We start from the raw sequence: 24815 nt of genomic DNA, 5'->3' as shown, positions 1-24815 counted from the left end.
GATATTAAGCAGTTTGTTCAAAATATAGGTGTTTGCTTTACAGGTTTTTCTGTGTGATTATTTAATCTAGGGGTAATGGAAATGCAACTTATGTTGACTTCTTGTTGTCTTCATCAAGTGGAGAACCTAAGCAGGTGTTGGGGTGATTGGCAGCCAGCTGTGAAACAGATGGAATCATCTGCACCTCAAAATCTGACACCTTGGCTCACGCTTAACTTTACTTGACATCTCAGGAGGGGTTCAGAGTAGTGTTGTTGCTGCTATTTGTTTGCAAGGAATTGACACCAGTAAGCTGGTACTTTTGAGTGTTTTAGAAAACTGAGCCAGTTCAACGCTTCACTCTTGACAAGAGGCGAGTTTCCACTAGCAGGAGTTCAGGGTAAATCTGCCAGACAGGAACCTCTAAAAGGACCGACCGTCTTCTCAGCCCCTTCAGCTGGTGTGTCTCCATTACACTGTAGCGCCACACAAGAACCTTTAACTGGACAAATATCACAACTGATCACTAGGTGGCAGAAAATCACATTTATTTTGCTGTTTGCAAAAGGCCAGCTGCAAGGAGACGAATAAAAGAAGAATGCAGTAAAAAAATTAAAAGAAGAAAAAACACATAAACAATGGATGCTACTTGTGTTTTATTTGCTTTTTTAATGTGCACGGTGGTAGCAATTGAGATTAAAACAACCCCCGCCGGACCTCTACATTGGTGTGATATGCCAACAAGACCTGAACATACTCACTCTATCTGTCATATCTTCTTTTAATCTTCAACTTCATCAAATGTACCCCCCCCTGCTGCCGCCAAGAGATTCCTGTTGGCCAACCTGTGTAGCTCTCCCACAATAGGGACGTCTTTCACCCCCTAAATGTTCCTAAAAGCCACTTTTCCAGGGGCGTTCCTGGTGATGGTGACACACAGCAACAATCCAACTCCGAATAAGCTACGCGCAACTGCCGATAGTGGAAACCTAAGGTTGTGTCAAAAGAGGGATCAGCACCAACTGTCGGTAGTGGAAATCCAAACAAGACAAATGTGCAAAGCTGTCAGTAGTTACAGCACACAGTTGTTGGACATAATTCAAAAGAGACAGACCTCTCAGAAGAGAGGAGTGGATTAAAAGAGAATGATTGCCTGCCTTAAAGCAATAACATTAAGTTGTAAAGTGCAAAGGCAGGCTTGCAAGGGAACTGTTATGTTGATAGGTGTACATGTTCATATGTGTGTATTTGTAAATATAATCTCTGACTATTTATCATTAGTGTCTCACCAAAATATCAATTAAATTAAGTTCTAATTCCAAAAAATTCTATATTTTTAACAACTAAAAACTGAAGTGAAAAATTAATAATTTAGAAGTTTTAAAAGGTATTTGTGAAACTTAAACAAATGTTAGTTTTCGTCATGGAATTGACATTCTTGCCCAACGACTCCGAAACATTTGCATACAAAGTCTGTGAGTAACCCCTTTTTCACACACAAAAACCGTGTGACCTCTCCTCTCTTGCCCTCCCACTACTTATTATCCGTGCCTTTTTAATCCTCCACCCCCATCTTCTTCTCCCCCTTCCTCTCTGTTACCTAGGTAACTATTATGGGACGCCCAAGCCGCCGGTGCAGCCTCCCATTGGGAAAGTGATTAGCAGTAGCGGTAGTGGCGGTGATGCACCCCTGCCAGACGGGCTCACCAGTAGCCTGCCGGGCTCGCAGCACTCTAGTCCTCGACGAGCCAAGTCCTACAATGACATGCACAATGCTGGAATAGGGCTCGGAGAGCAGCCGCAGGAGGACGACGAGGACCTCCCTGATATGAACAGCAGCATTACAGGTACGTAGACATGACCCGGGAGGGAACAGGGCATGTGGACGGACTGTAGGGGAGAAGCAAAGCCAATGCTCGTCAAAGGCTTGACTGACTTCCACAATGATAGATAAGATTCTGAAGGTAATAAAAAAATAAAAAAATCTTTTTTTTTTTGGTAGATCCCGGGTAAAGTTGTCCTTTCAAAATGCACATCTGTTAAGTTTGCCTATGTCTTTTCTGCAGATTGAGGCGTACGGAATCTCGTTTTGAATGTTGCTTTTACAAATAGCAGCTGTTCCTGTGACACAGCTTATGATGGAGTTCATGATTTTAAATGATTTTGAGACAGGAAAGCAGAAATAACATGTTTGGAATCCTCGATCAGTAAGACATTTATTTAGCACTGCATGTCTGTCTGCAGAGTTTCCAAGTGATCTCAGTAGTAGTATGCCAGGGTAGGTTTTAGTGGTGATTTTATTTCTTACTGGTTCCTTTATCTGAAGTGGAACATCAGAGGAAATGACCCCTTAGAAGACCCTGGTTCCTGAAGGAGATGACGCACGAAGCTTAAGTTAAATTCAGTCACTTTTCATACACTCATGTCCTTTTGGAGAAGAGAAAAAAAAACAAAACTGGAGTGCTGACAGATGTAGTGGGAGAGGGACCTATCAGGTCAAAGGTAACAAAGAAGGAGGGAGTGGCTTAGATGGAGCACAAATCTTTCAAGAACTGGCCAGAGAAAAATAGACCAGCAAGCAACAGACATATCCTGAAGAAGAAATAAAGGCCTTAGGAGACAACACAAAAGGAGAACGAGTGCAGCAGAGAGACAATACTTTTGAGTGGAGAGGGGGCTGCAGAATGCAAGAGTTTCTTTAATAGTTGTGTGATCTGGGTTTGACTGCATCTGCCTGTTCTTCTGCATACAGGAGGTTCAAATGTTGTCATCTGGCTGTAAACAGTAGAGGATGGCAAGTTATTTCTTCGTTAGTTTGAAACAGTACACTGACATCAACGCTAGTGTTACCAAGCCAGTAGGCTGTTGGTGGCTCTTCCAGTCTGAAAGACAGTTTCAGTGTTTCTCAAAGATGCAGCCACAATAGTTTATTTGCCTGTGTGAACTTTGACGGTGTCAGCCGTGTGAGTGTGAAACTAAGCAGCAGGAGTCTAGGTGGTAACGCTTCAAAAGCAGGTGTCAACTGCCCTCTTTCTGGTTGTAGTCAAACTGCAGTGTTTAATTAATTAATCTATTTCTTTTAAAACAAGCAGATGGTGAAAGTTTTGCTAATTCTGAAATGAGGTATTTTATTAAAATATTTTGAGTTTTAAACCTTTTATACGGAGCCCCCCTGGTGACAAAAAATAAAATAATGCGTGGCCATTAATAACTCGTGGCCACGAGTTAATATCTCGTGGCCACGAGATAATCAACGCGTGGCCACGCATTATGTATCTCGTGCCCACGCATTATTTTACTCGTGGATGGCATTATAACCTACTGTCTGGACTTGGTAGATGCAACTTCCTTGGTGGGATGGTTATTGATCATTAATAACGGTAATTATAGTCTATTTATATTAAAGAGCAAGAGTAGTGTCATGGCGAATGTAGTAATAACATGTGACATTTGAAAAAAATAAAATAATGCATGGCCATGCATTAATAACTCGTGGCCACACATTAATTATCTCGTGGCCACGCATTATTTTATTTTTTTCAAATGTCACCAGAGGGGCTCCGTACTTTTAAGCTGCTTTGACATTTAAAGCCTTAAGATTGTGCAGGTTTACAGTATTTTTTCTTTTTTTCTTATTGATGTGAAATTTGAAATATTTTACAAATATGATGAAAGAAAAAATACAATTCTTGACCTTTTCTGACTGAAACGTGTCCAACTGTACCTGTATCTTACTTCATGTACCTCTTTGCAAAAAGTTATTTCGAGGCAGAGAAAGCAGTTATATCTGGAAAAGGCTATTGTTGGTTGATCCTGTATTTCTGGTTATCTTGTGTCATTGCAACAAAAAATATACAGTATATATTTGACACCGATCTTCTTGTTTCTGATGTATGCAGGAGATTCTAGTGAATTAGACGAAATTCATCACTCAGTACGACCCTACGTCCCCCGCCAGAGTGAGCTGTCCTACCCCGGGACGACCCCCTCACCATCGGCCACCACGGAGAGCACACAGCAGACACACTCTCACCTGAGCCATCCTCCCCCAGAGGATCCCGTAGGACCTCTGCCTGACAACTGGGAGATGGCCTACACCGAGAACGGAGAGGTCTACTTTATAGAGTAAGTAAAAATGGATTTGATCTTGTGTAACCCCTGAACATAAGATAAAATAAGATAAGATAGTCCTTTATTGATCCCCAGAGGGGAAATTCGGGTGTTACAGCAGCTCAAAGTCGGATACATGTTCAGGACAACGTGAACTCAGACTAAATAAACGATAAGGATGAAATATAAGTATGAAAAATAAAAAAAATACAGTAAAAAGAAATTGAAACTGAACAAATGTACTGCAAACTGAATAAATGTACTATAAACATAGTAAGTACAATATTAAAGCTGCAAGCAGTGATGAACGGGTCCTCGCACCCTTGTGCATGGTCAGGCGTGCTGTGGTGGAAGCTTGTATGACTTGCATGTAGATTCTTCAGGCCTGGACATTTAGCAGATGACACCAGCCACGACTCTGTATGTCAAATCATTCAAAAGTTATGGCAGAAAGTATGAACTATCAGATATGGACCAATCAGATGAGGGGGGGGACGCTTTTGACTGAGAAAATTAATGCGCATCGTTGCAGGATCGAGACGCATTATACAATTTGATGTATAACACACCTGGGTGCACGTTACGGTTCGGGCGAAGAAGCAGCCGAAGAAATTGCATAAATTGCGGAAAAATTACACGATTAATTCAAAATGGCCGACTTCCTGTTCGGTTTCGGCCATGGCGCCAAGAGACTTTTCTTTAAGTTGCGACATGATACAGGTGTGTACCGATTTTCGTGCATGTACGTCAAACCGTATTGTGGGGCTTGAGGCACAAAGTTTTCTAGGGGGCGCTGTTGAGCCATTTTGCCACGCCCATTAATGCAAACCATTAAATATCACATTTTTCGCCAGGCCTGGCTTGCGTGCAAAATTTGGTGACTTTTGGGGCATGTTTAGGGGGGCAAAAAGGTTTTCATTTCGTCTGGGGGAAGAAAAAAAAAACCAGGGAAGAAAAAAAATAAATCCTACAGATACAATAGGGCCTTCGCACTGTAAGTGCTCGGGCCCTAATAATAGAGTGTTATACTAATATAGTATAAAGGAATAGTGTGAAGTTGCAGTCTTATTATAAATAACATGTACTGTAGACAAAATGAGCAGATCAAACTTTCTCTGGGTTCATGTGTAATACTGCACAAACGGCCTTATAATATAACTAATATCTGCAGATCTAAATAACCGGTTATTGTTGCTTTGATATGTTACTGTGGAAAGCTATTCTAAGAATTAGAAATAAAATGCATAACATAAGGCACATTGCCTTTTAGTTGAAAGGACAAAGAGCTCAGATTAAATAGATCTGTCCAGGATCTGATCTGTACAGTTTGCACAGATCTGTACACCGTCAGGGTAATTGGCGTACTTAATTAAATGCTTCTAAGTACGCGGTGGCTGTGACTCAGATGTTGGACCAGTTGACTTCCAGTTGGAAGCGGTTCATTCCCCACATCATTTATGTAACAAAGTTGTGCAAGACGGGGCATCTCAACGTTGCCTTCGCTATATGCTCATTGATGTGTGACTGGAGTGGAAAAAAGCCCATCACATCCAATAGGTGCCTCCGTATTTTACTGTGTTTTTCGTGAATGGGCAGAAGAACACCACATAGTACAGAAAATTAAAGTTTAATGTACAAGTTCAGACGATTTTGACCAGTTATAACACTCAAGCTTTACTCAATCTAAACTGACTTCAATGGATTCAGCCTAAAAAAAACACTCCAACTCAAGAAAGTTATCGGTCATTCTCATAGATTAATTTATGAATAAGCAGCTCAATAACTGTTCCCTCTGCCCCTTAACCCTTAACCCAATTTACAGTTTTTTTTAATCCAAATTAATAAACACTGGAGAACAGATCTTAAATGATGACACTGCATTTGTTTTCCAGTCTCTTCTAACTTTGATTCTTGTTGTAAATCCAAATCATTCCAGTTTCAAAACATCTCCTGACAAAATATGTGCTTTTTGAATGAATTGAGACCACTTTAGTTGTCTTCAATTAGTAATCTGCATGTAAATGTAATTTAGTTGTTGTCTGTTGTATTTAGCCACAACACAAAGACAACCTCCTGGATAGACCCTCGGTGCCTGGACAAACCTCAGAAACCCCTAGAAGAATGTGAAGATGATGGTATGTTCTTGTGAGCAAGAGGTGACCCGGTAGATTGTGTTTCTATGCTTACAATGTTTCATATGACATTATATATTTATATATACAGTGTGTGTGTGTGTGTGTGTGTGTGTGTGTGTGTGTGTGTGTGTGTGTGTGTGTGTGTGTGTGTGTGTGTATACTGTATGTACACACACACACACACACACACACACACACACACACACACACACACATATATATATATATATATCTCAATTACATGATTTTGTTTTCATAATTCAGACTACAGAAATGATTTATTAGTCATGTAGGACAAGCAGTTTCTGTAATTTTACTATTTATTTTCAAACTAGAGTGTAACAGGAAACTGAAGCTCAGGCTTTGGGTAACTCTTGCCACCCAGTGGCCAGATTAGGGTATTACACCCATCTAACCCACGTTTCTCTTTTTCTTTTCCACCTCTCCTTGTCCCTTCACCAATCCTCTGCTGCTTTGCCGTTTCTCACACTGAGCAGAAGGGGTCCACACAGAGGAGCCGGATAATGATCTAGGTAGGAACATCTCATTTCTTTCAGTACTTTACTGGTCCACAAATGCTTGACTTTTAATGTTACTTTTGCTGTTTAACTTTCACTCAGTTTCTCACCTCTAGTGTAACCTTAATTTATTCTCCTATTAATGTTTTAAAATGAGATGGAATAACAACGTTAGCAGTGAACATGTGTATAATTGTGTGCATAGCAACATAAACAGGGGTCATACAAAGTTATTTAGCAGTGGGTGAGAGGTGGCGTAGACTCTCATAATTCATAATAAAAAGACATTATGTTAATAGAGACTTGACATTTAGTGAATAATTACTTCAAAAAAGGCTTACTGGTTCAGTAGTTGGTACACCGGGAGGTCAGCTTATGAAAGGAGTTTGAAGGTGTTTAGATTTACTTTTACATCTGCTGATGTGAACCATGCCTCGCAAAAAGGAGATCTGTGAAGATGGATGATCAAAAGTAGTTGATCTACATGAAGATGGAAATAGATATAATACTATATCAAAGTAGGCATTTGTCTGTCAACATGTGTGTCAGTTTGGTTCTGTGGGTTTCTCGTCCTAGAAGTGGGGATCCAGCCGTTAACCAGACTATCAAAAGATAAGAGTGAAGCTGCTCGTAGAGGTACAACATCTCCAGATGTTTCAAGTGTCTGCACTAGTAAGGAATGGTGCAGTTTACTAAGAGAAGATGGGTCAGCAACAATTTCTAGCTATATAACTATAATGTTTTAACATGATCTTAAAGACCACTGAGATAAAGTGGTCAGCTTATGCCAAAACATTACACATTGAATGAATGAATGAATGAATGAATGAATGAATGAATGAATGAATGAATGAATGAATGAATGAATGAATGAATGAATGAATGAATGAATGAATGAATGAATGAATGAATGAATGGTTTATTTATTTCGGACAGAATACATTGAGACATTTACATGTTCATTTCACAAATAAAAAAAGGTAAATAGAAATGTCCGAAAAAGGAGTAGGCTGAAGCCAAGGGCTTATTATAGCCTAAACATTAGATAATTGTTTAGATTTTTCTTTATATATTTACAGAAATGCAACGATGGAATATAACCAGATTTCCCTTGTCAGGACTAATTGACGTAAACTATGATTGGAAAGATTTTTGTTAAACATTACCTAGCAGATTTTTTTTTTTTAAACATACGTTTTTATCACCATTCAAATCTATCAAATCAAAATGTTCTTATTTGTGCATTTGCTTGTCTGAAATTGAGTGGCAGGGGCTGAAGCCTGAGCAGAGAGGCTCAGACCTCCCTCTCCCTGGCAACCTCCTTCAGCTCTTTTGGGAGCCTACTGAGGCGTTCCCCGGCCAGGATGTGCCTCAGGTGGCAATTATGGGTGTGGGTCTCTAGCCCACACCCATAAAACGAGATAAATGCTGGGGCACTAAGTCCAAAACTGTCCCAGGGATCTGCCAAAGGCAGGCCTGTCGGAAGAGGCCCGAGGGGTCGGCCTGAGGGGTCTGCCCGAGGGGTCTGCCCGAGGGGTCTGCCCGAGGGGTCTGCCCGAGGGGTGTGCCTCGGGCCCTCTTCCTGCCCAAAACCTCTCTGAAGGGAGGTCTTCAGGGGGACGTCCTCACCCGACGCTCACCTGACCTGGCTCCTTTCAATGCAGAGGAGCAGCGACTCTATTCCCAGTTCCTTCCGGATGACTGAACTTCTCATCATATCTCTGAGGGACAGTGCACCCACCCTCCATTCAGCTGCTTGTATCCAAGGTCTCATTCTTTTAGTCACTACTCACAGTTCGTGACAATAACTAGCTATTAAGCTATAATGTGTGTAAGAAAGAGAGCCATTCAGTCCATCGCTCCTCGACTATGGGACGCTCTTCCTCGCTCTATGTGCCTGACCAACAGTGTTAACTCTTTTAAAAGACAACTGAAGAGCATTTTATTTGGACAAGCTTTTAGTTGACTGATAACCTTGACTTTGAACTTGTCTTGAACTCAGTATTATTTTGCCCCTTTATTTATTTTATCTATGTTCTTAATCCCTGCTTGTTTTATATTTCTTATTTTATCTTGCACTGCTTTGTATTGTAAATCACTTTGAGTTATATCTGTGATAAGTGCTCCAGAAATAAAGTTGATTGACTGAGTTGTTTGATAGCTGAAGGTAGAGACATCCATTCTCTCTTCACTGCAACAGACCAGAACAGGGTCCACGGAACTGCAGACGTCGTTCCATTCTCCCCCCACTAATGAACAAGACCCCGGGATACTTAACGTTGTCCACTTGAGGTAGCACCTCCCCTCCGACCCGGAGAGGTTATTCCACACTTCCCCGGCTGAGAAGCACGGTCTCAGATTTGGAGGTGCTGATTCTCATTACAGCTGCTTAGGTTAAGGAAGATGAAGATTAAGGCTCGCTGAAGCCAACAGAAGCACATCATCTTCCAAAGGCGGAGGTGAAGTCCTCTGGCCTAGCAAACCAGACGATCTATGAGACCCCCTCCCCCTTTTAAGAACTGGAAATGGAGGGGGTGAGAAGGCCATGCCTGGAAGATCTCTCCCTGTTCCTCTATTCCTTTCACTGCCTAGTGACATTCCCAGTTGAGGTCAAAAGAACTGCCAGTTTGCAGGCTTTTGGAGCCAATGTAAATGTTCTCTCTGTGGCCTCTCCAAACTCTTCCCATACTTGAGTGTTTGGCTCGGCAGCTCGGCCGAGGCTGCAGCACACATGAACCGCAGCCTCTTTCTGGACGGTTATTCGGCAAGACGATCACAGAAAACCCTTGCCATTGTTTCATCCCGCAATCTGATCCAAGTCACCACCAAATAATGATGGGTTGATGCTTCAGCTCAACTCTTCAACTCTTCATCCGAATACCCAGAGTGTTTGACCACAAATATGATGACAATTTAAAAAATCAATCATCAAAATATAACCCACGTTGTCCTGGCGCCATTTGCCCTTGTTGGACACCCTCATGTTCGAACTGTGTTCACTATGGACAAACCATGACGAGCACAGAAGACAAACAACAGAACACCACTTGGAATTATTTTAAGTAATCAAATGGAAAAGTGCATACTTTGTTAAGCTTCTCATGATCCTTTTTCGTGAAGCTGGACAAAAAGACTAAAACAAGGGCAGAGAAAGAGAGCCGTGTCCGGAAACCCTGTGATTGGCCTATGAAGCATCACAGGCCAATTCCATGGGCCCAGGCCGGTTTACGTCTCTTCCTAGTCGGCAATGAATGTTGCTGTTTGCAAAACTTGTATACCGATGCGTGCACTATTGCTGTGAGTACCGCTGCGTGTATGTGTTTGTGTGTATGTGTATCCACATTATGTCGGCCTCAAGTCTTTTTGAGCTCAATCATTTCTAAGTGTGTTTTTGCACCATTTTTTCAAAGCCAGGATCATTCCACCCTGCTCCCCTACCTAGGATTGTCATCAACCTTTATGTCCTCACCTACCTACTCTTTATTCCATCTTTTTACCCCGTTCCTTCTTGCTGTCCTCACTTTCTCTCTCTCTCTCTCTCTCTGACCACAGTTCTTCCTCCTTCTGTCTCACTTTATCTTCCTCTCTGTCCAGAAGGGCATTGCTGTGTTTATTATCTGATGTGTGGAAATGTCAGCCTCATGAGTTGGCGGAGGTAGAGACAGTAACTTCAGATTTACTCTGCTCTTGAAGACTGACAGACAGAAACAATAAAGAGGCAAAAGGTCTCTTACTCCCGTACCCTCTAATGGTTCGGGTCAAGAGAAGCTTTGATATCATCACCTTAAAATGTCTCGTTTTTCTTTTGTGTGTCTGTAGAGCTGCCACCAGGATGGGAGAAAATAGATGATCCGGTGTACGGGGTCTACTATGTTGAGTAAGTGACTCCATGATAAATCACGACGACGGGCATGCAGGAAAAAAAAAGAATACACACTGTCAGATTTGTCATTTATAAAGATAAATAAGTGAATACACTCTTTTTCCACCAAACAAGTAAAACTTTAAAACTAGCTGTAGACGGAGTTTACAGTTTTGTACAATCACAGCCACATCGGGTCTCTTCTGTTCTGTACAACGTAGATCATTTTTCAGTGAGTTTTTATGTTATAACCGTTTGCTGGAAGTCCGTTCTGACAAGACACCTCCCAGCAGTACTCGAGTTGTAAAAAAAAATCAGGGGGGATGGTGGATTTTATCATATGGGAACAGATAATTTGTGCTGATTACAAATAATATAATATATTACAAATAATAGCACTGACCAAAACACCTGCAGAAATACTGCAGGAATGACATAGCAGCAGTTAAATGCAGCCTTCTGTAAGCTTTAAATATCCACTGGGCTTACATCAAATACATCAAAACACAACAATAAAAAACAGTTTTCTGAACTTATCAATATGACTCTGTCCTTCACAGGATAAGTAACATGGATCACTGAAAAACTCAAAATCTTAACAAGAATATTTGTCTTATTTCTAGTTAAAATGTCTCATTTTAGTAAAAAAAAATCTCATTACACTTAAAACAAGACTCATCACTGGAAAAAAACAACAATTTTCACCTGTTTCAAGTAGATTTTCACTTGAAATAAGTAGAAAAATCTGCCAGTGGAACAAGATTTTTTTGCTTGTAATGAGAAGATAAATCTTGTCCAACTGGCAGATTTTTCTACTTATTTCAAGTGAAAATTTACCTGAAACAGGTGAAAATTGTCACATTTTTCTGGTGTTATTTTTCTGGTGATGACTCTAAATGTTGAAAAAGCAGTAAAACCACATTCATTGATGAAATCCCCCCTCAACTCCAGTACTGCCTCCCAGACATGGCATGTGACATGAAAGATGCTCTGTGAATAAAGCCTCACTTAAGCATCACTAGAGTGTATTTGTTACGATCTGTGGGCCTGATCATCTCATGGATCTCAGAGACGGGTCTGTGCAAGCACACGTGTATGTGTATTTTACCATGCTCTGTTAACTTATCATCTTGTGTCCACCCTTTTCCCTTCCTTGGCCGTATCTCTTTCCTCTATTCTTCTGTCTTTTACCTCCCTGTCACTTTTCTTTCCCCACTCCACTGGACTCTCCTGCTCCTTTTTTCTTGTTCTTCCCCCTGTAATTCATTCCTTTCGTACGACATTCCTTCCTCCCTCCCTGCCGTACGCTCACATCTCCCTCCACCGTCCCAAAGTCACATCAACAGGAAGACCCAGTATGAGAACCCGTTGCTGGAGGCTAAGAAACGGAGGCAGCTGGAACAGCAGCCGCCTCAGCCCCAAAGCCAGCAGCCACCTGAAGGTGAGCGCTACATCCGAGGTTCGTTCACAAGCCCCCACTAAGGGCGTCATTTCCTTTCTTTCTATTCATGCGTGTGCCTGCATGGTTTCTGGATGTGTGACTGTCTGACCCATGTACTGCTACTGTACTAATGTATGTTGCCTGCTCTCTGCCTTATCATTTGCTAAGTGCTTTCCCATAAAGGCATAACTATCATTTACAGCTGTTCAATTCAGCCTTTTGGAAGAATTTCTTTTTTCTTTTTGTGTGGGTTTTCTGTGTTATCTTTGTATTATTTTAGGGTAATAATAACTTGAAATCTTTTTTCCCAAAGTGAAAATATGCCTTGTCATCTGAAAAAAAAAAAAAAAGAAAACCTCTGTGAACCCTATTTAACTTATCAGGACCAAATATATCTTTACTCCTTACCTAAAGTGAGGTAAATACAACCCCAGATGGACACAGTAAATGTGTGGAGCCAAATGAAAACAAACTTGGGACCACCTGTGATTCAGCATTTTGTTGAACCAACTTAAGCAGAACTAACTTGAAGTAGTCCCATTGCTCTTCTTCTTCTTTGGTGCATTGACGTTTGCAGACATTTGTTCGTGCACATTCTTCCTGAGGTCTTTCAAGAGCATCTGAACTCTGATTCGGTTATTGCAACACCTTGATTTGTGTCTATTTCAGCCGTTCCGTGTTAGAGTTGCTTGTTTGCGGGGATCACTGTTGTGTTGCATGAATCAATTTCAGCAAAGCTTTAGCTGTTGGACAGAGACTCACGTGTGATTTTAGAACACTTTTGATTGTAGAGGGACAGGGATTTGTATTGAAAAACAGGTCCAAATCACCACGACTACCATGCTTGACAGTTGCTATGAGGTGTTTGCTGGTATATTCAATTCAATTTTATTTATATAGCGTCTATTACAACAGAATTTTTCTCTAGGCGCTTTCCAGAGTCCCATAAAAGACCTCCGAGCAATTATTACATAAACATAACACGGGTGCAATGACGGGCAGGCAACACGGGAAACCTCACCCGGCCCGGACACAAAGGATTGACAGATTGATAGCTCTTTTTTTATATTACTCCATCATAGCTACCATATAGCATTCCAGACCCCCCTCTGGTGGGACGTTTTTATCTGGGTCAGGGGGAGTCTCCAGTCACACACCTCAGGTAGATACTGTAAGCAGGAGACTGAGGAACGCCATGCCAGCTTTGGCGTCACACCGCACCTTTTGCTTGTTCTGCACAAAACATTCACCTGCTGATTTCCTTATATCTTACTTTTATCTTTTTTTTTTTACCGTATTTTCTGGACTATAAGCCGCTACTGTTTTCATAGGTTTTCAACCATGCAGCTTATACAAAGGTGCAGCTATTCTGTGGATTTTTCTTCCACCGCTCAGGGCGTTCTAACCGGAATTAGAATCAAAACTAAGACAAAATAAATGCAAAGAAGAATACGCTACTTCTTCTTTAGCAGATAGAAGTAGAAGCAGATTTCAAACAGATAAATAGATAAATAAATACCGGTTATTTTCTCTTGGTTCTGTCCAGTTTTAATCAGCAAAGTTGCTGCCGTGTTAAAAGACACTGTTAGGAAAGGATCTATTTAGGTACAAACATGTACATCATTTACAGTTCAAAATCCTTCTGTACATGTAGTAAATATCTAATCTAACAACATAAATATCTGCGGCTTGCATATCTTTTTTTTTTAATAGAGCGGATGCGGCTTATATGCAGGGGCGGCTTATAGTCCAGAAAATGCGGTAGTTAATTATGTGATGTGGGGTGGATGGGGAAACACCCTTGTTTAATCAAAAGGTTTTACCTGTTAGATCATTTTGACTGAGTTGTTGTTGTTTTTTGACCTAAATAATGACAGTCTGGGATGTTGTTCTTCCAAGGTTGTATTAACCTAATTTTATGACCTGGAAAGGACCAGGAGACTCTTCATTTTGTCCTGTTACAGAATTATACATATAACACTTATTAATGAAAGAAATTATGTTTTTATTGAACAGATATGACTGTGAACTGATCTCAGTGTTGTCTAAAATTGAGCAAATTATTTCTCTGAAACACTTTTCATTACCCTACGCCTACTCATTTGTTCATTCTGCTTCATAAAAGCCGAACTGGCTTCGTCCCCCAAATACGTGGAGCAGAACCGCTCCCTGTCCCAGAGCCCGTAGTGGTGGTTTCTCCTGCGAGGAGGACGGCAGTGCTTCTGTCTAGACTCTATCTAGAGAACTTGTGCCTCTTGTTGCAGAGTGGATCGAGGACTCGGCGTTGGCCGGCGCTCCCCTGGCCAGCTACGCTGCCAGCCATGAGACCTACCGGGACCCTCACACGGGTCCCCCGGTGTCCACCGCCGTGGGACAGAAACGTAAGTTCTCACTTGTAGCGTTTCACTCAGAAAACCTTGTCCGGGCCCTCATTACTCCTCTGCTTCTGGGCTGTTACCCAGAGCGACTCATTACGAGTCTGAACCGAGATTCTGTTATTTCTCTCTCATTTACTTTCTCTGCGCTGGCGCCTCAGACCATGTTTTACTTTTCATGATGAAGCAGCAGTTATGGATTGCTAGTAATGAGTAACGGCATACATTTTCAGTTAGATTTTACTTTACTTCTAATTACCGGCGTAAGTCGGGCTCCTTTTCGTTCAACAAAAGGGGCTTCATGTACACGTGTTGGTGCACTGTGCACGTGCCCTCCCCTGGTGTTTATTTTGGCCATTTAGCGCTTTACTTGCCATGTTATTTCATTTTCAAAGCAAATAATGGTCTGATTTTACCCATTATTTAGAAATGCACGCACTAATAGTAGCTGTGGGTTTCCTTCTTCTGCTTGCCTGCTTCTTTTCTACCAACTAGCAGCTTGTCTAATTAACTCAGCCACCGCAGAGAATTAGCAGCCTCACCCTGTCTGTCCTTTTTACTCCCGCTCGCTGCTATGTAGGACGCCTTTCTTTTCCTTTCATCGATTTCTGTTAACTATTGCACCGTCTCCCTGTTTTTAGTTTAGTCTCTTTTAGGCTCTTCTCCCCTCTCTTAGTTTAGCCTTTTTCAGCTTTGGATCAGTTGGCGGTTTTGCCCGTCTTCCCGTCTCTCTGTGCCCCCTCTACCCCTCCCGACTAAGTGCCTTACCCTTTTATTTTCCCACTAGAAAATACATAATTTGAGATTTCTTTATATAACTGCTTGCCGTCACATTCTCCGTTTTCCTTTCTCACATCTCAGATGAAGTGGCAGTATCAGGTCACAGCTGTGTTGCATCTTTTCCCTTTCAGAGCAAAGCCGTTTCGCAGCGTTGCACCTTAACAGGCTCTCATCCGAAAATATGACGCGCTGCTGATCACTAGGCACACTTCTCTCAAGTGTACACTCAGTCCTTCATCTTATTCACCTTTGCCAACATCCATTTGTCGGATATTTATGAGGTGCCAGAAAACGTATGTGCCTTAGATTCTTTTAGCGTTAAAGGTGGTCCCGGCTTTGCTGCTTTCCTTTCGGTGCCTTGCTGTGCAAACATCACAGGCACTGAAATATTTGTGAAATATTTCTTCATCCCATCTTTGCTGTCAGATAAGGATGTGGATTAAGCTGAGAGGGTAATTAACGTTAGTGTGTGAAGTGTGTGTGTGTGTGTGTGTGTGTGTGTGTGTGTGTGTGTGTGTGTGTGTGTGTGTGTGTGTGTGTGTGTGTGTGTGCGTGTGCACGTGCGTGTGTGTGTGTGTGTTTCTGTTCAAAGGTGCCTTCCAGATAGCAAAAGATTATGGTCAAAAAGGTTCATTTTGGTTGACGATTGATGTTGAATAAATCATGCAATCCCAGCCAATCACCCAATGTTGAAAAGATGTAATTGATTCAACCACATATGACTCTCAGGATTGTCTATAGGTACCTTTGGTGGTTACTTTAATCCTCAGGGTTTATTTTCGAGCCGCCTTTGTTTTGATTTTTATGTCTTGTTAAAGTTTCAATATTTGATTTATTACAAGCACTCAAGCCGGTATTAGAAAGTGAGCAAAGACGATATTCTGAATATGACCACTCGGCAGTTGAACCTTATAACAGGTCCGTGTCATCTGGGTGATCAGCAAACTATACCTTGTAGTCTCTATTCTTAATCCGCTTTGCTTTACTACTAACATAGTCTCTTACAGTAAAGATTAGTTATGCATTTCATACATTATCATGTTAACACTGAACCAATTTGATTGGTTGAGAAAAAAGAAATCAAATCTGCGTAATCAAAGCTAAATGATCTGTGTGTCCAGGAGGGAAGCCCTTCTTTACGAGGAACCGATCTGAGCTGAACGGGACCTTTATCAATACCAAACTGAAGAAGAGTCGTCGGGGGTTTGGTTTCACCGTCGTTGGAGGGGATGAGCCGGATGAGTTCCTGCAGATTAAGAGCCTGGTTCTTGATGGACCTGCTGCCCTCGATGGAAAGATGGAAACAGGTGGGTGTAGCACATTTATTGTAGTTTTAAGAAGAACAAAATCAGGGCCAATTACGATCCTCAGTGTATTATAAATGTATGCTCAGTATCAACTTTCAAATAAGTAGTGATGCACCGAATGTTCGGTAACTGAAATTGTTCGGCCGAAAATAGCAAAAAAAAAATCTGTTCGGTGGAATAAGTAGGGGGAAAAAAACAAACAATTAATAACGGCGTGTGATTACGCAATCAAACAGCGAACAGCGTGGAGTGAGGGGCGTGCAGGGTTAAGCAGCAAACATGTCAACATGTCAGATCATTACTTGGATGTGGGGAAAAAGCACAGGACACGAGAAATGGTCCAGGCTGAGTTGGATTTGGGAAAGCCGCTTGGTGATAGAGACGGTCACGGGACGCACAGCAGAGAAAAGGGCCCGTACTACCGACGCGGTGCACGAACTCTCACTGTCTGATATGACGAGATCCTCCAAGAAAATAACCCAGATTTTTACAATTATTATGCAAGGCTTCAAATTGCGGAGATCAGCCCCACCACGACTCGATTAACTGGATTTTAACGGGAGAAAATGAAAAAGGATTATGAGAAGAAAATACAATAAGTACAGTAAGACAAATTGTGACTGCCGGGTATTTCACTGCACATTTATTTGATTTATGCAATGGTGAAAAAATTGGCAAAATAAATGAAAAACTGCGAAGAACCATTGTTCGGTATTATTCGGTATGTGTTATTATTTTCGGTTTCGGTTTCGGCCACAAATTTTCATTTCGGTGCGTCACTACAAATAAGATCTTTTTCAAGGAGATAGTATTACGAAATTCAACAATTTCTTAATTTGTTTTTCTTCTCCTCCACCTCTTAAGGCGACGTGATCGTGAGTGTCAACGATACCTGTGTGCTCGGATACACTCACGCCCAAGTTGTGAAGATCTTCCAGTCCATCCCGATCGGTTCCATGGTCAACCTGGAGCTGTGCCGCGGCTACCCGCTACCTTTCGACCCCGACGACCCCAACACCAGCCTGGTTACCTCAGTGGCCATTCTGGACAACAAAGAGCCCATCATCGTCAACGGCCAGGAAGTCTCCAACAGCTACGACTCGCCGTCCAACTACGTGGGCCAGGGCACCAACAACGGGCCGGCCCACCCCGGGGCCCCCCTCAACGGCCTGCCCCGGCCCCACAGCCCCTCCACGGAGGCGGCCTCCGACACTTCCTCCCAGCACGGCTACTCCAGCGACGTGGTCACCATGGCCTCGGCCATCGCCACTCAACCGGAGCTCATCACTGTGCACATGGAGAAAGGAGACAAGGGCTTCGGCTTCACCATCGCCGACACCCCCGGCGGTGGAGGACAGAGGGTGAAGCAGATTGTGGACTACCCACGCTGCCGGGGCCTCAGGGAGGGGGACATCATTGTGGAGGTGAACAAGAGAAACGTGCAGAGCATGTCCCACAACCAGGTGGTGGACCTGCTCAGTAAGTGTCCAAAAGGCAGCGAGGTCACCATGCTGGTGCAGAGAGGTGAGTGAAGACCGATCGCCCACTTGAATAACACTTGTGTGAGTAAATTTCTCATTTGTATTGCGACTGAAGAGCAGCGGAGAATCAGTGTCAAGTTCTCTGGGGATCTCTTGATTAATGTGGCCGCATGTTGAAGTACTGCAAAGTAAAACAAAGCTTTGGCTTGAATCCACTTGATGTTGGTGGCAAAAAGAAAATGAATATGTTCCGGCCTTACGGGCCGTTTCCTGTCAGAGCTCATAACGGCACATTTCTTTATCCACACAAATAGACCCGTGGAAGCAAATAGAGATTGGGGTGCGAGCAGTGCATCATAGAAATATAATTACTGTAAGAAAGGAACCAGAGAAGAAGCTGAAATAATGTGAAATGATTTGGTTATGAGTGTAATGGATGTGGAGATGAGGTGCTTCCATTGAATGGTATTGAAAGGCACAACATGCGTTTACTAAAGTGGAAAAGAGGCAGAGCAGAGAGACGAATTGAAAGAGCGAATCCAGTAACAAAAAATTAAAAGAGCCAGAAAGCAGGGGGTATGGCAATTGGCAATTGGGTATGGCAAGGTATGGCACCCGCCACACCTTGGCTTCAAGGGAAAATGTAAATGTTTGTTTTTTTAAATACATTTAGGGAATTACTTTGTGTCTATTTGGGTTGATTATTCTATTACTTTATACATAAAGAATAACTACAAATGCAAATCAGAACAACATGATCGATTTCACTAGTTATTATACACTGCAACAACTGGAAATCTTAACAAGAATATTTGTCTTATTTCTAGTTAAAATGTCTAATCTCATTACATTTAAGACAAGATTCAAAAACAACCATTTTCACCTGTTTCAAGTAGATTTTCACTTGAAATAAGTAGAAAAATCTGCCAGTGGAACAAGATTTTTTTGCTTGTAATGAGAAGATAAATCTTGTTCCACTGGCAGATTTTTCTACTTATTTCAAGTGAAAATCTACTTGAAACAGGTGAAAATGGTCATATAACAAGTTATTTTTCTGGTGATGACTCTTGTTTTAAGTGTAATGAGATTTTTTGACTAAAAATGAGACATTTTAACTAGAAATAAGACAAATATTCCTGGTAAGATTTTGAGTTTTTGCAGTGTGAGCGAGACTGCATTTGAAAAAGTTCCAATTTTCTTGACCACACAGATAAGCTACATAAACTTCTGTGATGAGTATTTGCTGGACGTGTTGATTGATACTCTAGTTAAGTTCTGTGACTCGTAACCTTGCCGTATCTTAGCTTCCACTGAATTGACGCCACTGCCAGAAAGACGTTGTTTTGCGTTTAGGAGTCTTCACACCCACCATCTCCGTTGCCTTGATGCATTTTGCGGTTTTCCTGACTGCTTATTCGCATGCTCATTTGCAACATTTCTGGCGTATTTTGGCCCGCTAGTGCCCGCCCCACGTAAAATCTTGAAGCTTTTAAAGATGCAACCATTTGTGCTGGCATGTGTCTTTAATCCAACTGCGTTGCTTGCAGCTTGAGTCTTGAGACTTTGCCACAAACAAACTTCTAGTGTTAGTGGGTTAGTGGCACATCTCTGTTCATGTGATTCATTCTGTTAAAGGAGTTTGAGGACTCCGCTTTTGTCGTGGCTTTTGATTGAAAATCACTGTTGTGCACAAGTCCTTGTGGGTCACAGAGTAACCATGAATAGAGGATGAAAGTCAAATGGTGGAATTTGTGCGTGTTCCCTCCGGTGCCCTTCGGTCTGGCAGACCACCAGCGCTCCACACGCTCTTTGTGATACAAGTAATTGGGACATTTTTTTTCTGTCAGACTTTTCCAGCTTTCTTTGGAGCTTATTATTTCAAGTCCCAAAAATGGTTATTTTGTCTGCGTGCGTGTCTATACATGGGCAAGTTATCTCCTCCGCAGGGTTAAGTGCTTACTCCTGTCGAAGGGAAGTTGGTCAGATGACGTCACATCCACGTCACGATGTCATGTCAAATTGAGCCATTGTCTTCCTGTCTTACTCTCAACTTACTCGCATCTCAAACTCCCAAACTGTCATTGTAATGAAAAAAACCACCTGCACCCACAACTAACCGGTTCTCCCACCCTGTTGTCCCGTTTTATATGCATTCATATAGGGCTGGGCAATATGGACCAAAAGTCATATTTCGATATTTTCTAGCTGAATGGCGATACATATATCGATATTTTTTCTGTGACATAATTGGGGTTTCCCCCAAAGCATTATAGCATAGCATCTCTGTTAGCTTCATTTTTTTCTGAGGCAAACCCTTAAAAAAACAGTCAGTTTTAATACAAAGCCTCGTGCCAAATGTCACACAGGTTCCTTTATTAACAGAGGTCTGCACAATATCAAAATGTATAAAACAAATGAAATAAAAATAAACTGCCTGCATATATAGAATAAGAATGCTTCTTGAATAAAATAAAACAAATATCCTTTTCCTGCATAACAATTAAATTAAAATACACTGTGCAATTAATACAATGTAGACAGTAACAGGCAGACTTTTCCACTGAGGTTGACAGTTGTGCAAATAACAAAACGTTTGTGCAAATCTCAAATAAAACATTCAAGTCAATTTGTCACAAAATAAGCTATATCAAAATCGTTTTTTTTTTTTTTTTTTTTTTTTTTTTAAATCGATATAAACGATATTGTCTCGTACCATATCGAAAATATATCGATATATATTAAAATCTCGATATATCGCCCAGCCCTACATTCATATGTACTTATTCATCTTGATCATGCACACAAGCCCTTAAAGTGAGATAAATGAATGCTGTTTTGGGGCTTAATGGGCTGTCTGTGAGGCAGAGGACAGTTGGGTTTCTGCACTCATTTTGAGTGGCTTTGATGAACAATGTCGGAGTATAACGTGTGCATGATAAACAAATATAATGGAAATGCAACTTCTACCTCACTGATCAATACTTGAGATTGATTATTTTTAAATGAACAGACAAGGTCAGATGTTCAGTGCTGTGTGGAAAATGATATGCAAACACATCTCAGTCCACCTGAGACACGGTTAGTTGAAGAAAAGCTCATCCAGAAATGAAGCCGACAGCTTCAAGGACCGTCGGATGAACAGGATTAGTTTGACATGGAGATGATATCATTTTATCTGCATCGTTGAAAAGATTTAAAAATGTTTAGAATTTATTTTCTGGCTAATTTATTCTTCAGCTAATCGATTTGAGTATCTTTAAGCAATGAGTTGATCAGTAAGACCATATGGAATTTGTGTAAACCAAAAGTAATTTAGACCATACTTATTTCACTTCATTTGAGCCCTCAAAATAGTTGTACATGTTTCTTATAGGTGAATTAATGTGAGGGATCTAACCCAGGTCAGTAGTGACAGATATTGCCATCCAGTAAATGTAATCATTTGTCTTAATGATAATAATAGTCCTTCACAATATTCATTTGAAATAAGGAACCTTTCTAAGGCCCCGTCCACACTGAGACCAGCTCAGGCCTGTACACAAAGTATTTTATTAAACCAGCACATCATCTATACCACGGCTATTCAATTGGCGGCCCGCGGGCCACATGCGGCCCGCCAGGAGCTTTTATGTGGCCCCCGGTCATATTTCAAAAAAGGGGGTGTTTCTTGAAAAAAAAAAAAAATTGTATTTATTTTTATTTTTTTAATAATATTTTTATAACTGGCTACTATGGACTAAAATGGTTGTGCTCAATGCTTAATATAATATTCAAATAAGGAAATCTTGGTGGAAAGTGGTGCTTTGTCATTATGGCGTGTTTTATTAAAAGTAGGTCAATATCAACTTCATTAAGTTTGCACAATGCATGGTTTCAAAATGAACTTGCATTCAAAATAATATTTCTTTATCTGAATATTATATTTAACATTCACAATTACTAAATCTGGAGACAATTAATACATAATTCAATCATGTAAACTAGATATATTCAAATGTATAATACAAATGTATTATATTTACATAAGTCTTCGTCTTTGAGTGCAAAATACATTTTGAAAACCCCCACATTTTCAAATTGTGCGGCCCTCTCCATACAGTCCTTTTGCAGATGTGGCCCCCGGCCGAATCTAGTTGAATACCCCTGATCTATACGAAACCGGAGTTTGGGGGGTCTGTAGCGTCACAGCGCCACCAACAGGCCTGCCATGTGTTTTACAGCACTTTCATTCATGTGGACGCACACATTTACTGACACATCTCCGTCTTTACGAAGAACACTTTTGAATTCCGTCTTCTTTGGTGTGGCCACCTGTAAGTGATGTGCACACCCCTACCCGCCCCCAGGGGAGCATCTTAAGGCACTCCTATCTGTGCTTTAATTACTCTGAGCTGCTTCCTTACTCCGGATCACTCCACCAGCAGCAGGAAAACACACCGGCCTCTAATTGGGGTCCTGATGTCAGCTTTGCTCATAAATACCCTCATATCTTGTTCTCTCTGGTCCTCACTCTCCATCACAAATGTTCTCCTACCTAAAGAAATGCAGCTTGTACATATGCCTACATGTACGCACGTGCACATACATAGTTTCAGATGAAATCTCTTCGGTTAAAGGCAGAAAAGGATCTTTCTCCATGACAATGCTTTAAAATAAATGGTAAAGAGTGATTATAAACATTTAATATGCTGACATCTGCTTTCTGTAAACACCCGAGAATGATTTATTACCTCAGTTGGCTCTGTTTTCCAGGACACCCTCATGTGTAATTACAGCGCTCTAATGAGTTCATTTTCCTCTGGCTGCTGTTTTCACGTCCCCATTGATGCACCGTGCATGAACAATGTTCACATCAACTTCTAATGTCCTGCTATTGCCGAGATGCTGATTCCTCTCCCTCATTCCCTTCAGGCAGGTGTACGTGTTCATAGTCCTCGGGGCGGGGGGAGGGCATGTTCTCCGTGAAAATATGCTCATGTAAAGTTTCTCAACCGCACAGCTCGATAGCTGAGCGACTCCAGTCATTAGTCAGGGAAGCAAAGTAAAGTTGATCTGTCCCCCCATGGACGTGACCTTTTGCCGCTTTGTAAGGCCAGGCAGGTGCTCCCGTTATTGCATTGTCATTGTACGTGGCAGCCATGAATGTTTTCAGGCAATATTTGGAAAATGGATATCAAATATTTCTGCAGAGAAATGAAGCTAAAGGGAAAGGCCGGGACGGGACGATGTCAGAGGATCACAGACGTGATAAAAGACTATCAGAGAAACTCCCATGATGCTCTGCTCGTGGTTTTTCTTCCTCTCTCTCTCTCCCCCCGCTTCATGACTCATCAATCAGCTGTGACACTTTACTCCCAGCCCGCCAATATGCTCTCGCAGTCCATTTACAATAAGAGACGGGCCTTTCTCCTGTCACATGTCGCCATCGGAGGGAGAAGTGACGAGCCGTGGGAATAAAACGGGCAGAAAGGGTTTAATTGTGCCGCGGATTTGAACGTTTCCGTTTCCTCGGAAATACATAGGGAGCCAAATACCCAGAGATGGGATCAAACCTTTAGATGACCCGCAAGACATCTCAGGAAACTAATAGCATTCATTTACAAAGCATGTATAGTGTTACAGCAAAACGGTGTATTTCCCATTTTATCGGTTTGCTTTTCTGTTGATTGCTTTTTAAGTACACACTGAAGGAGATTTAATGTAGCCCTCTCGACAGATGGGGTTGAAATGCAGTGTCTCCTTTTGTTTTATTTTTAATTTGTGGGATACGCAAGTTAAGTGGGTGAAAAACAACAAATGGGTCATCGCCACAGTAGATGGTTATTAGCAGAGTTGCCTCCTGTCAAAAAGCACTTCACTGATGAGCGAACGTTGAGGACGCAGACTGAAAGGCACAAATACAACTAAATTAACTTGGATAATTTACATAAACACATACGTACCGATATAAAAGATCCCACGGTCCGTTTAATGTGGACGATCTAGTACACATCCAATAGAAAGCGGTAAATGCTGATTATGAGTCTCGGCACAGACCTAAGCAGGAAATCAATCCACTGAATGGGCAGGAAACGTTATATTTTTGTCCACTTGGCGTTAAAAATTGTGCTGACTTGAGTGCTCCGATGGCACCATAACGCAGAGCTTTACAGTCTGGAAGAGCAGTGATGGAGGACTAGTCTGCCGGCCAGGTCTCTCACCACTGCTCACTCTTGACTCGCTCCGTCCTGGAGCCGCTGAATCACTGCTTGTTGCACCAGGGCAAGGTGAGACACACTCTCCCTCTACACCTACAAATCTACCATTTCTTCAGATCTCAATAGCCATTAGGTGAGTCATAAATCTCAACCACTGCACCATCTGTTGTTTCCATGACAATGCTCTGCAGACAGTCTGCGGTGGGGTCTCCACTGGATGGATGTGAGCATTTCTGGGAGGCAGGGATTTCACACCTGCTTTTTTTGGCTTTCATAAGACCCCCCCCCCCCCCAAAAAAAAAAAAAAAACTAACAAAACAATGAATTAGGCCTGTGTTGAAAAGATCGATTCTCCGATTTTAAATCGATTCTCATATTAATACCTAAAAATCTATTCATATGTCTAAAGATCGATTTAAAAAAAAAAAACAAAAAAAAAAGTTTTTTTTTTTTTTTTTTTTTTCATCATTACATTATAACTTTTGGTACTTTTTTGTTTATGCCCAAAAAAGGAATGTTTTGTTGGACACGAGAATAACTGGTGCCATGTTTTCACCTTTAAATATGTTTAAAGGTATGAAAACATTAAAGTTTTCAGTTATAATTGCATAAATTGTCTATATTTCTTTG

General features: G+C 41.5%; 1 protein-coding gene across 8 annotated transcripts in view; it reads left to right on the top strand.

The window, feature by feature from the left end:
• magi1b (membrane associated guanylate kinase, WW and PDZ domain containing 1b) overlaps positions 1-24815 on the top strand; it is a 175687-nt gene that overhangs the window by 116961 nt on the left and 33911 nt on the right. For 7 of the 8 annotated variants that reach the window (XM_061727862.1, XM_061727861.1, XM_061727858.1 and 4 more), the window contains 9 exons: positions 1584-1826; positions 3879-4104; positions 6142-6224; positions 6722-6757; positions 10562-10619; positions 11939-12063; positions 14310-14426; positions 16322-16507; positions 17372-18031. In XM_061727862.1, the coding sequence (XP_061583846.1) occupies positions 1584-1826; positions 3879-4104; positions 6142-6224; positions 6722-6757; positions 10562-10619; positions 11939-12063; positions 14310-14426; positions 16322-16507; positions 17372-18031 (1734 nt within the window). The remainder of the gene's footprint in view (positions 1-1583; positions 1827-3878; positions 4105-6141; positions 6225-6721; positions 6758-10561; positions 10620-11938; positions 12064-14309; positions 14427-16321; positions 16508-17371; positions 18032-24815) is intronic. The other variant, XM_061727859.1, reaches the window with a different exon arrangement.

This window comes from Cololabis saira, chromosome 8 (genome assembly GCF_033807715.1).
Source record: "Cololabis saira isolate AMF1-May2022 chromosome 8, fColSai1.1, whole genome shotgun sequence".
Classification (NCBI taxonomy): Eukaryota; Metazoa; Chordata; class Actinopteri; order Beloniformes; family Belonidae; genus Cololabis; species Cololabis saira.
This window is presented reverse-complemented; position numbering and strand designations above follow the sequence as displayed.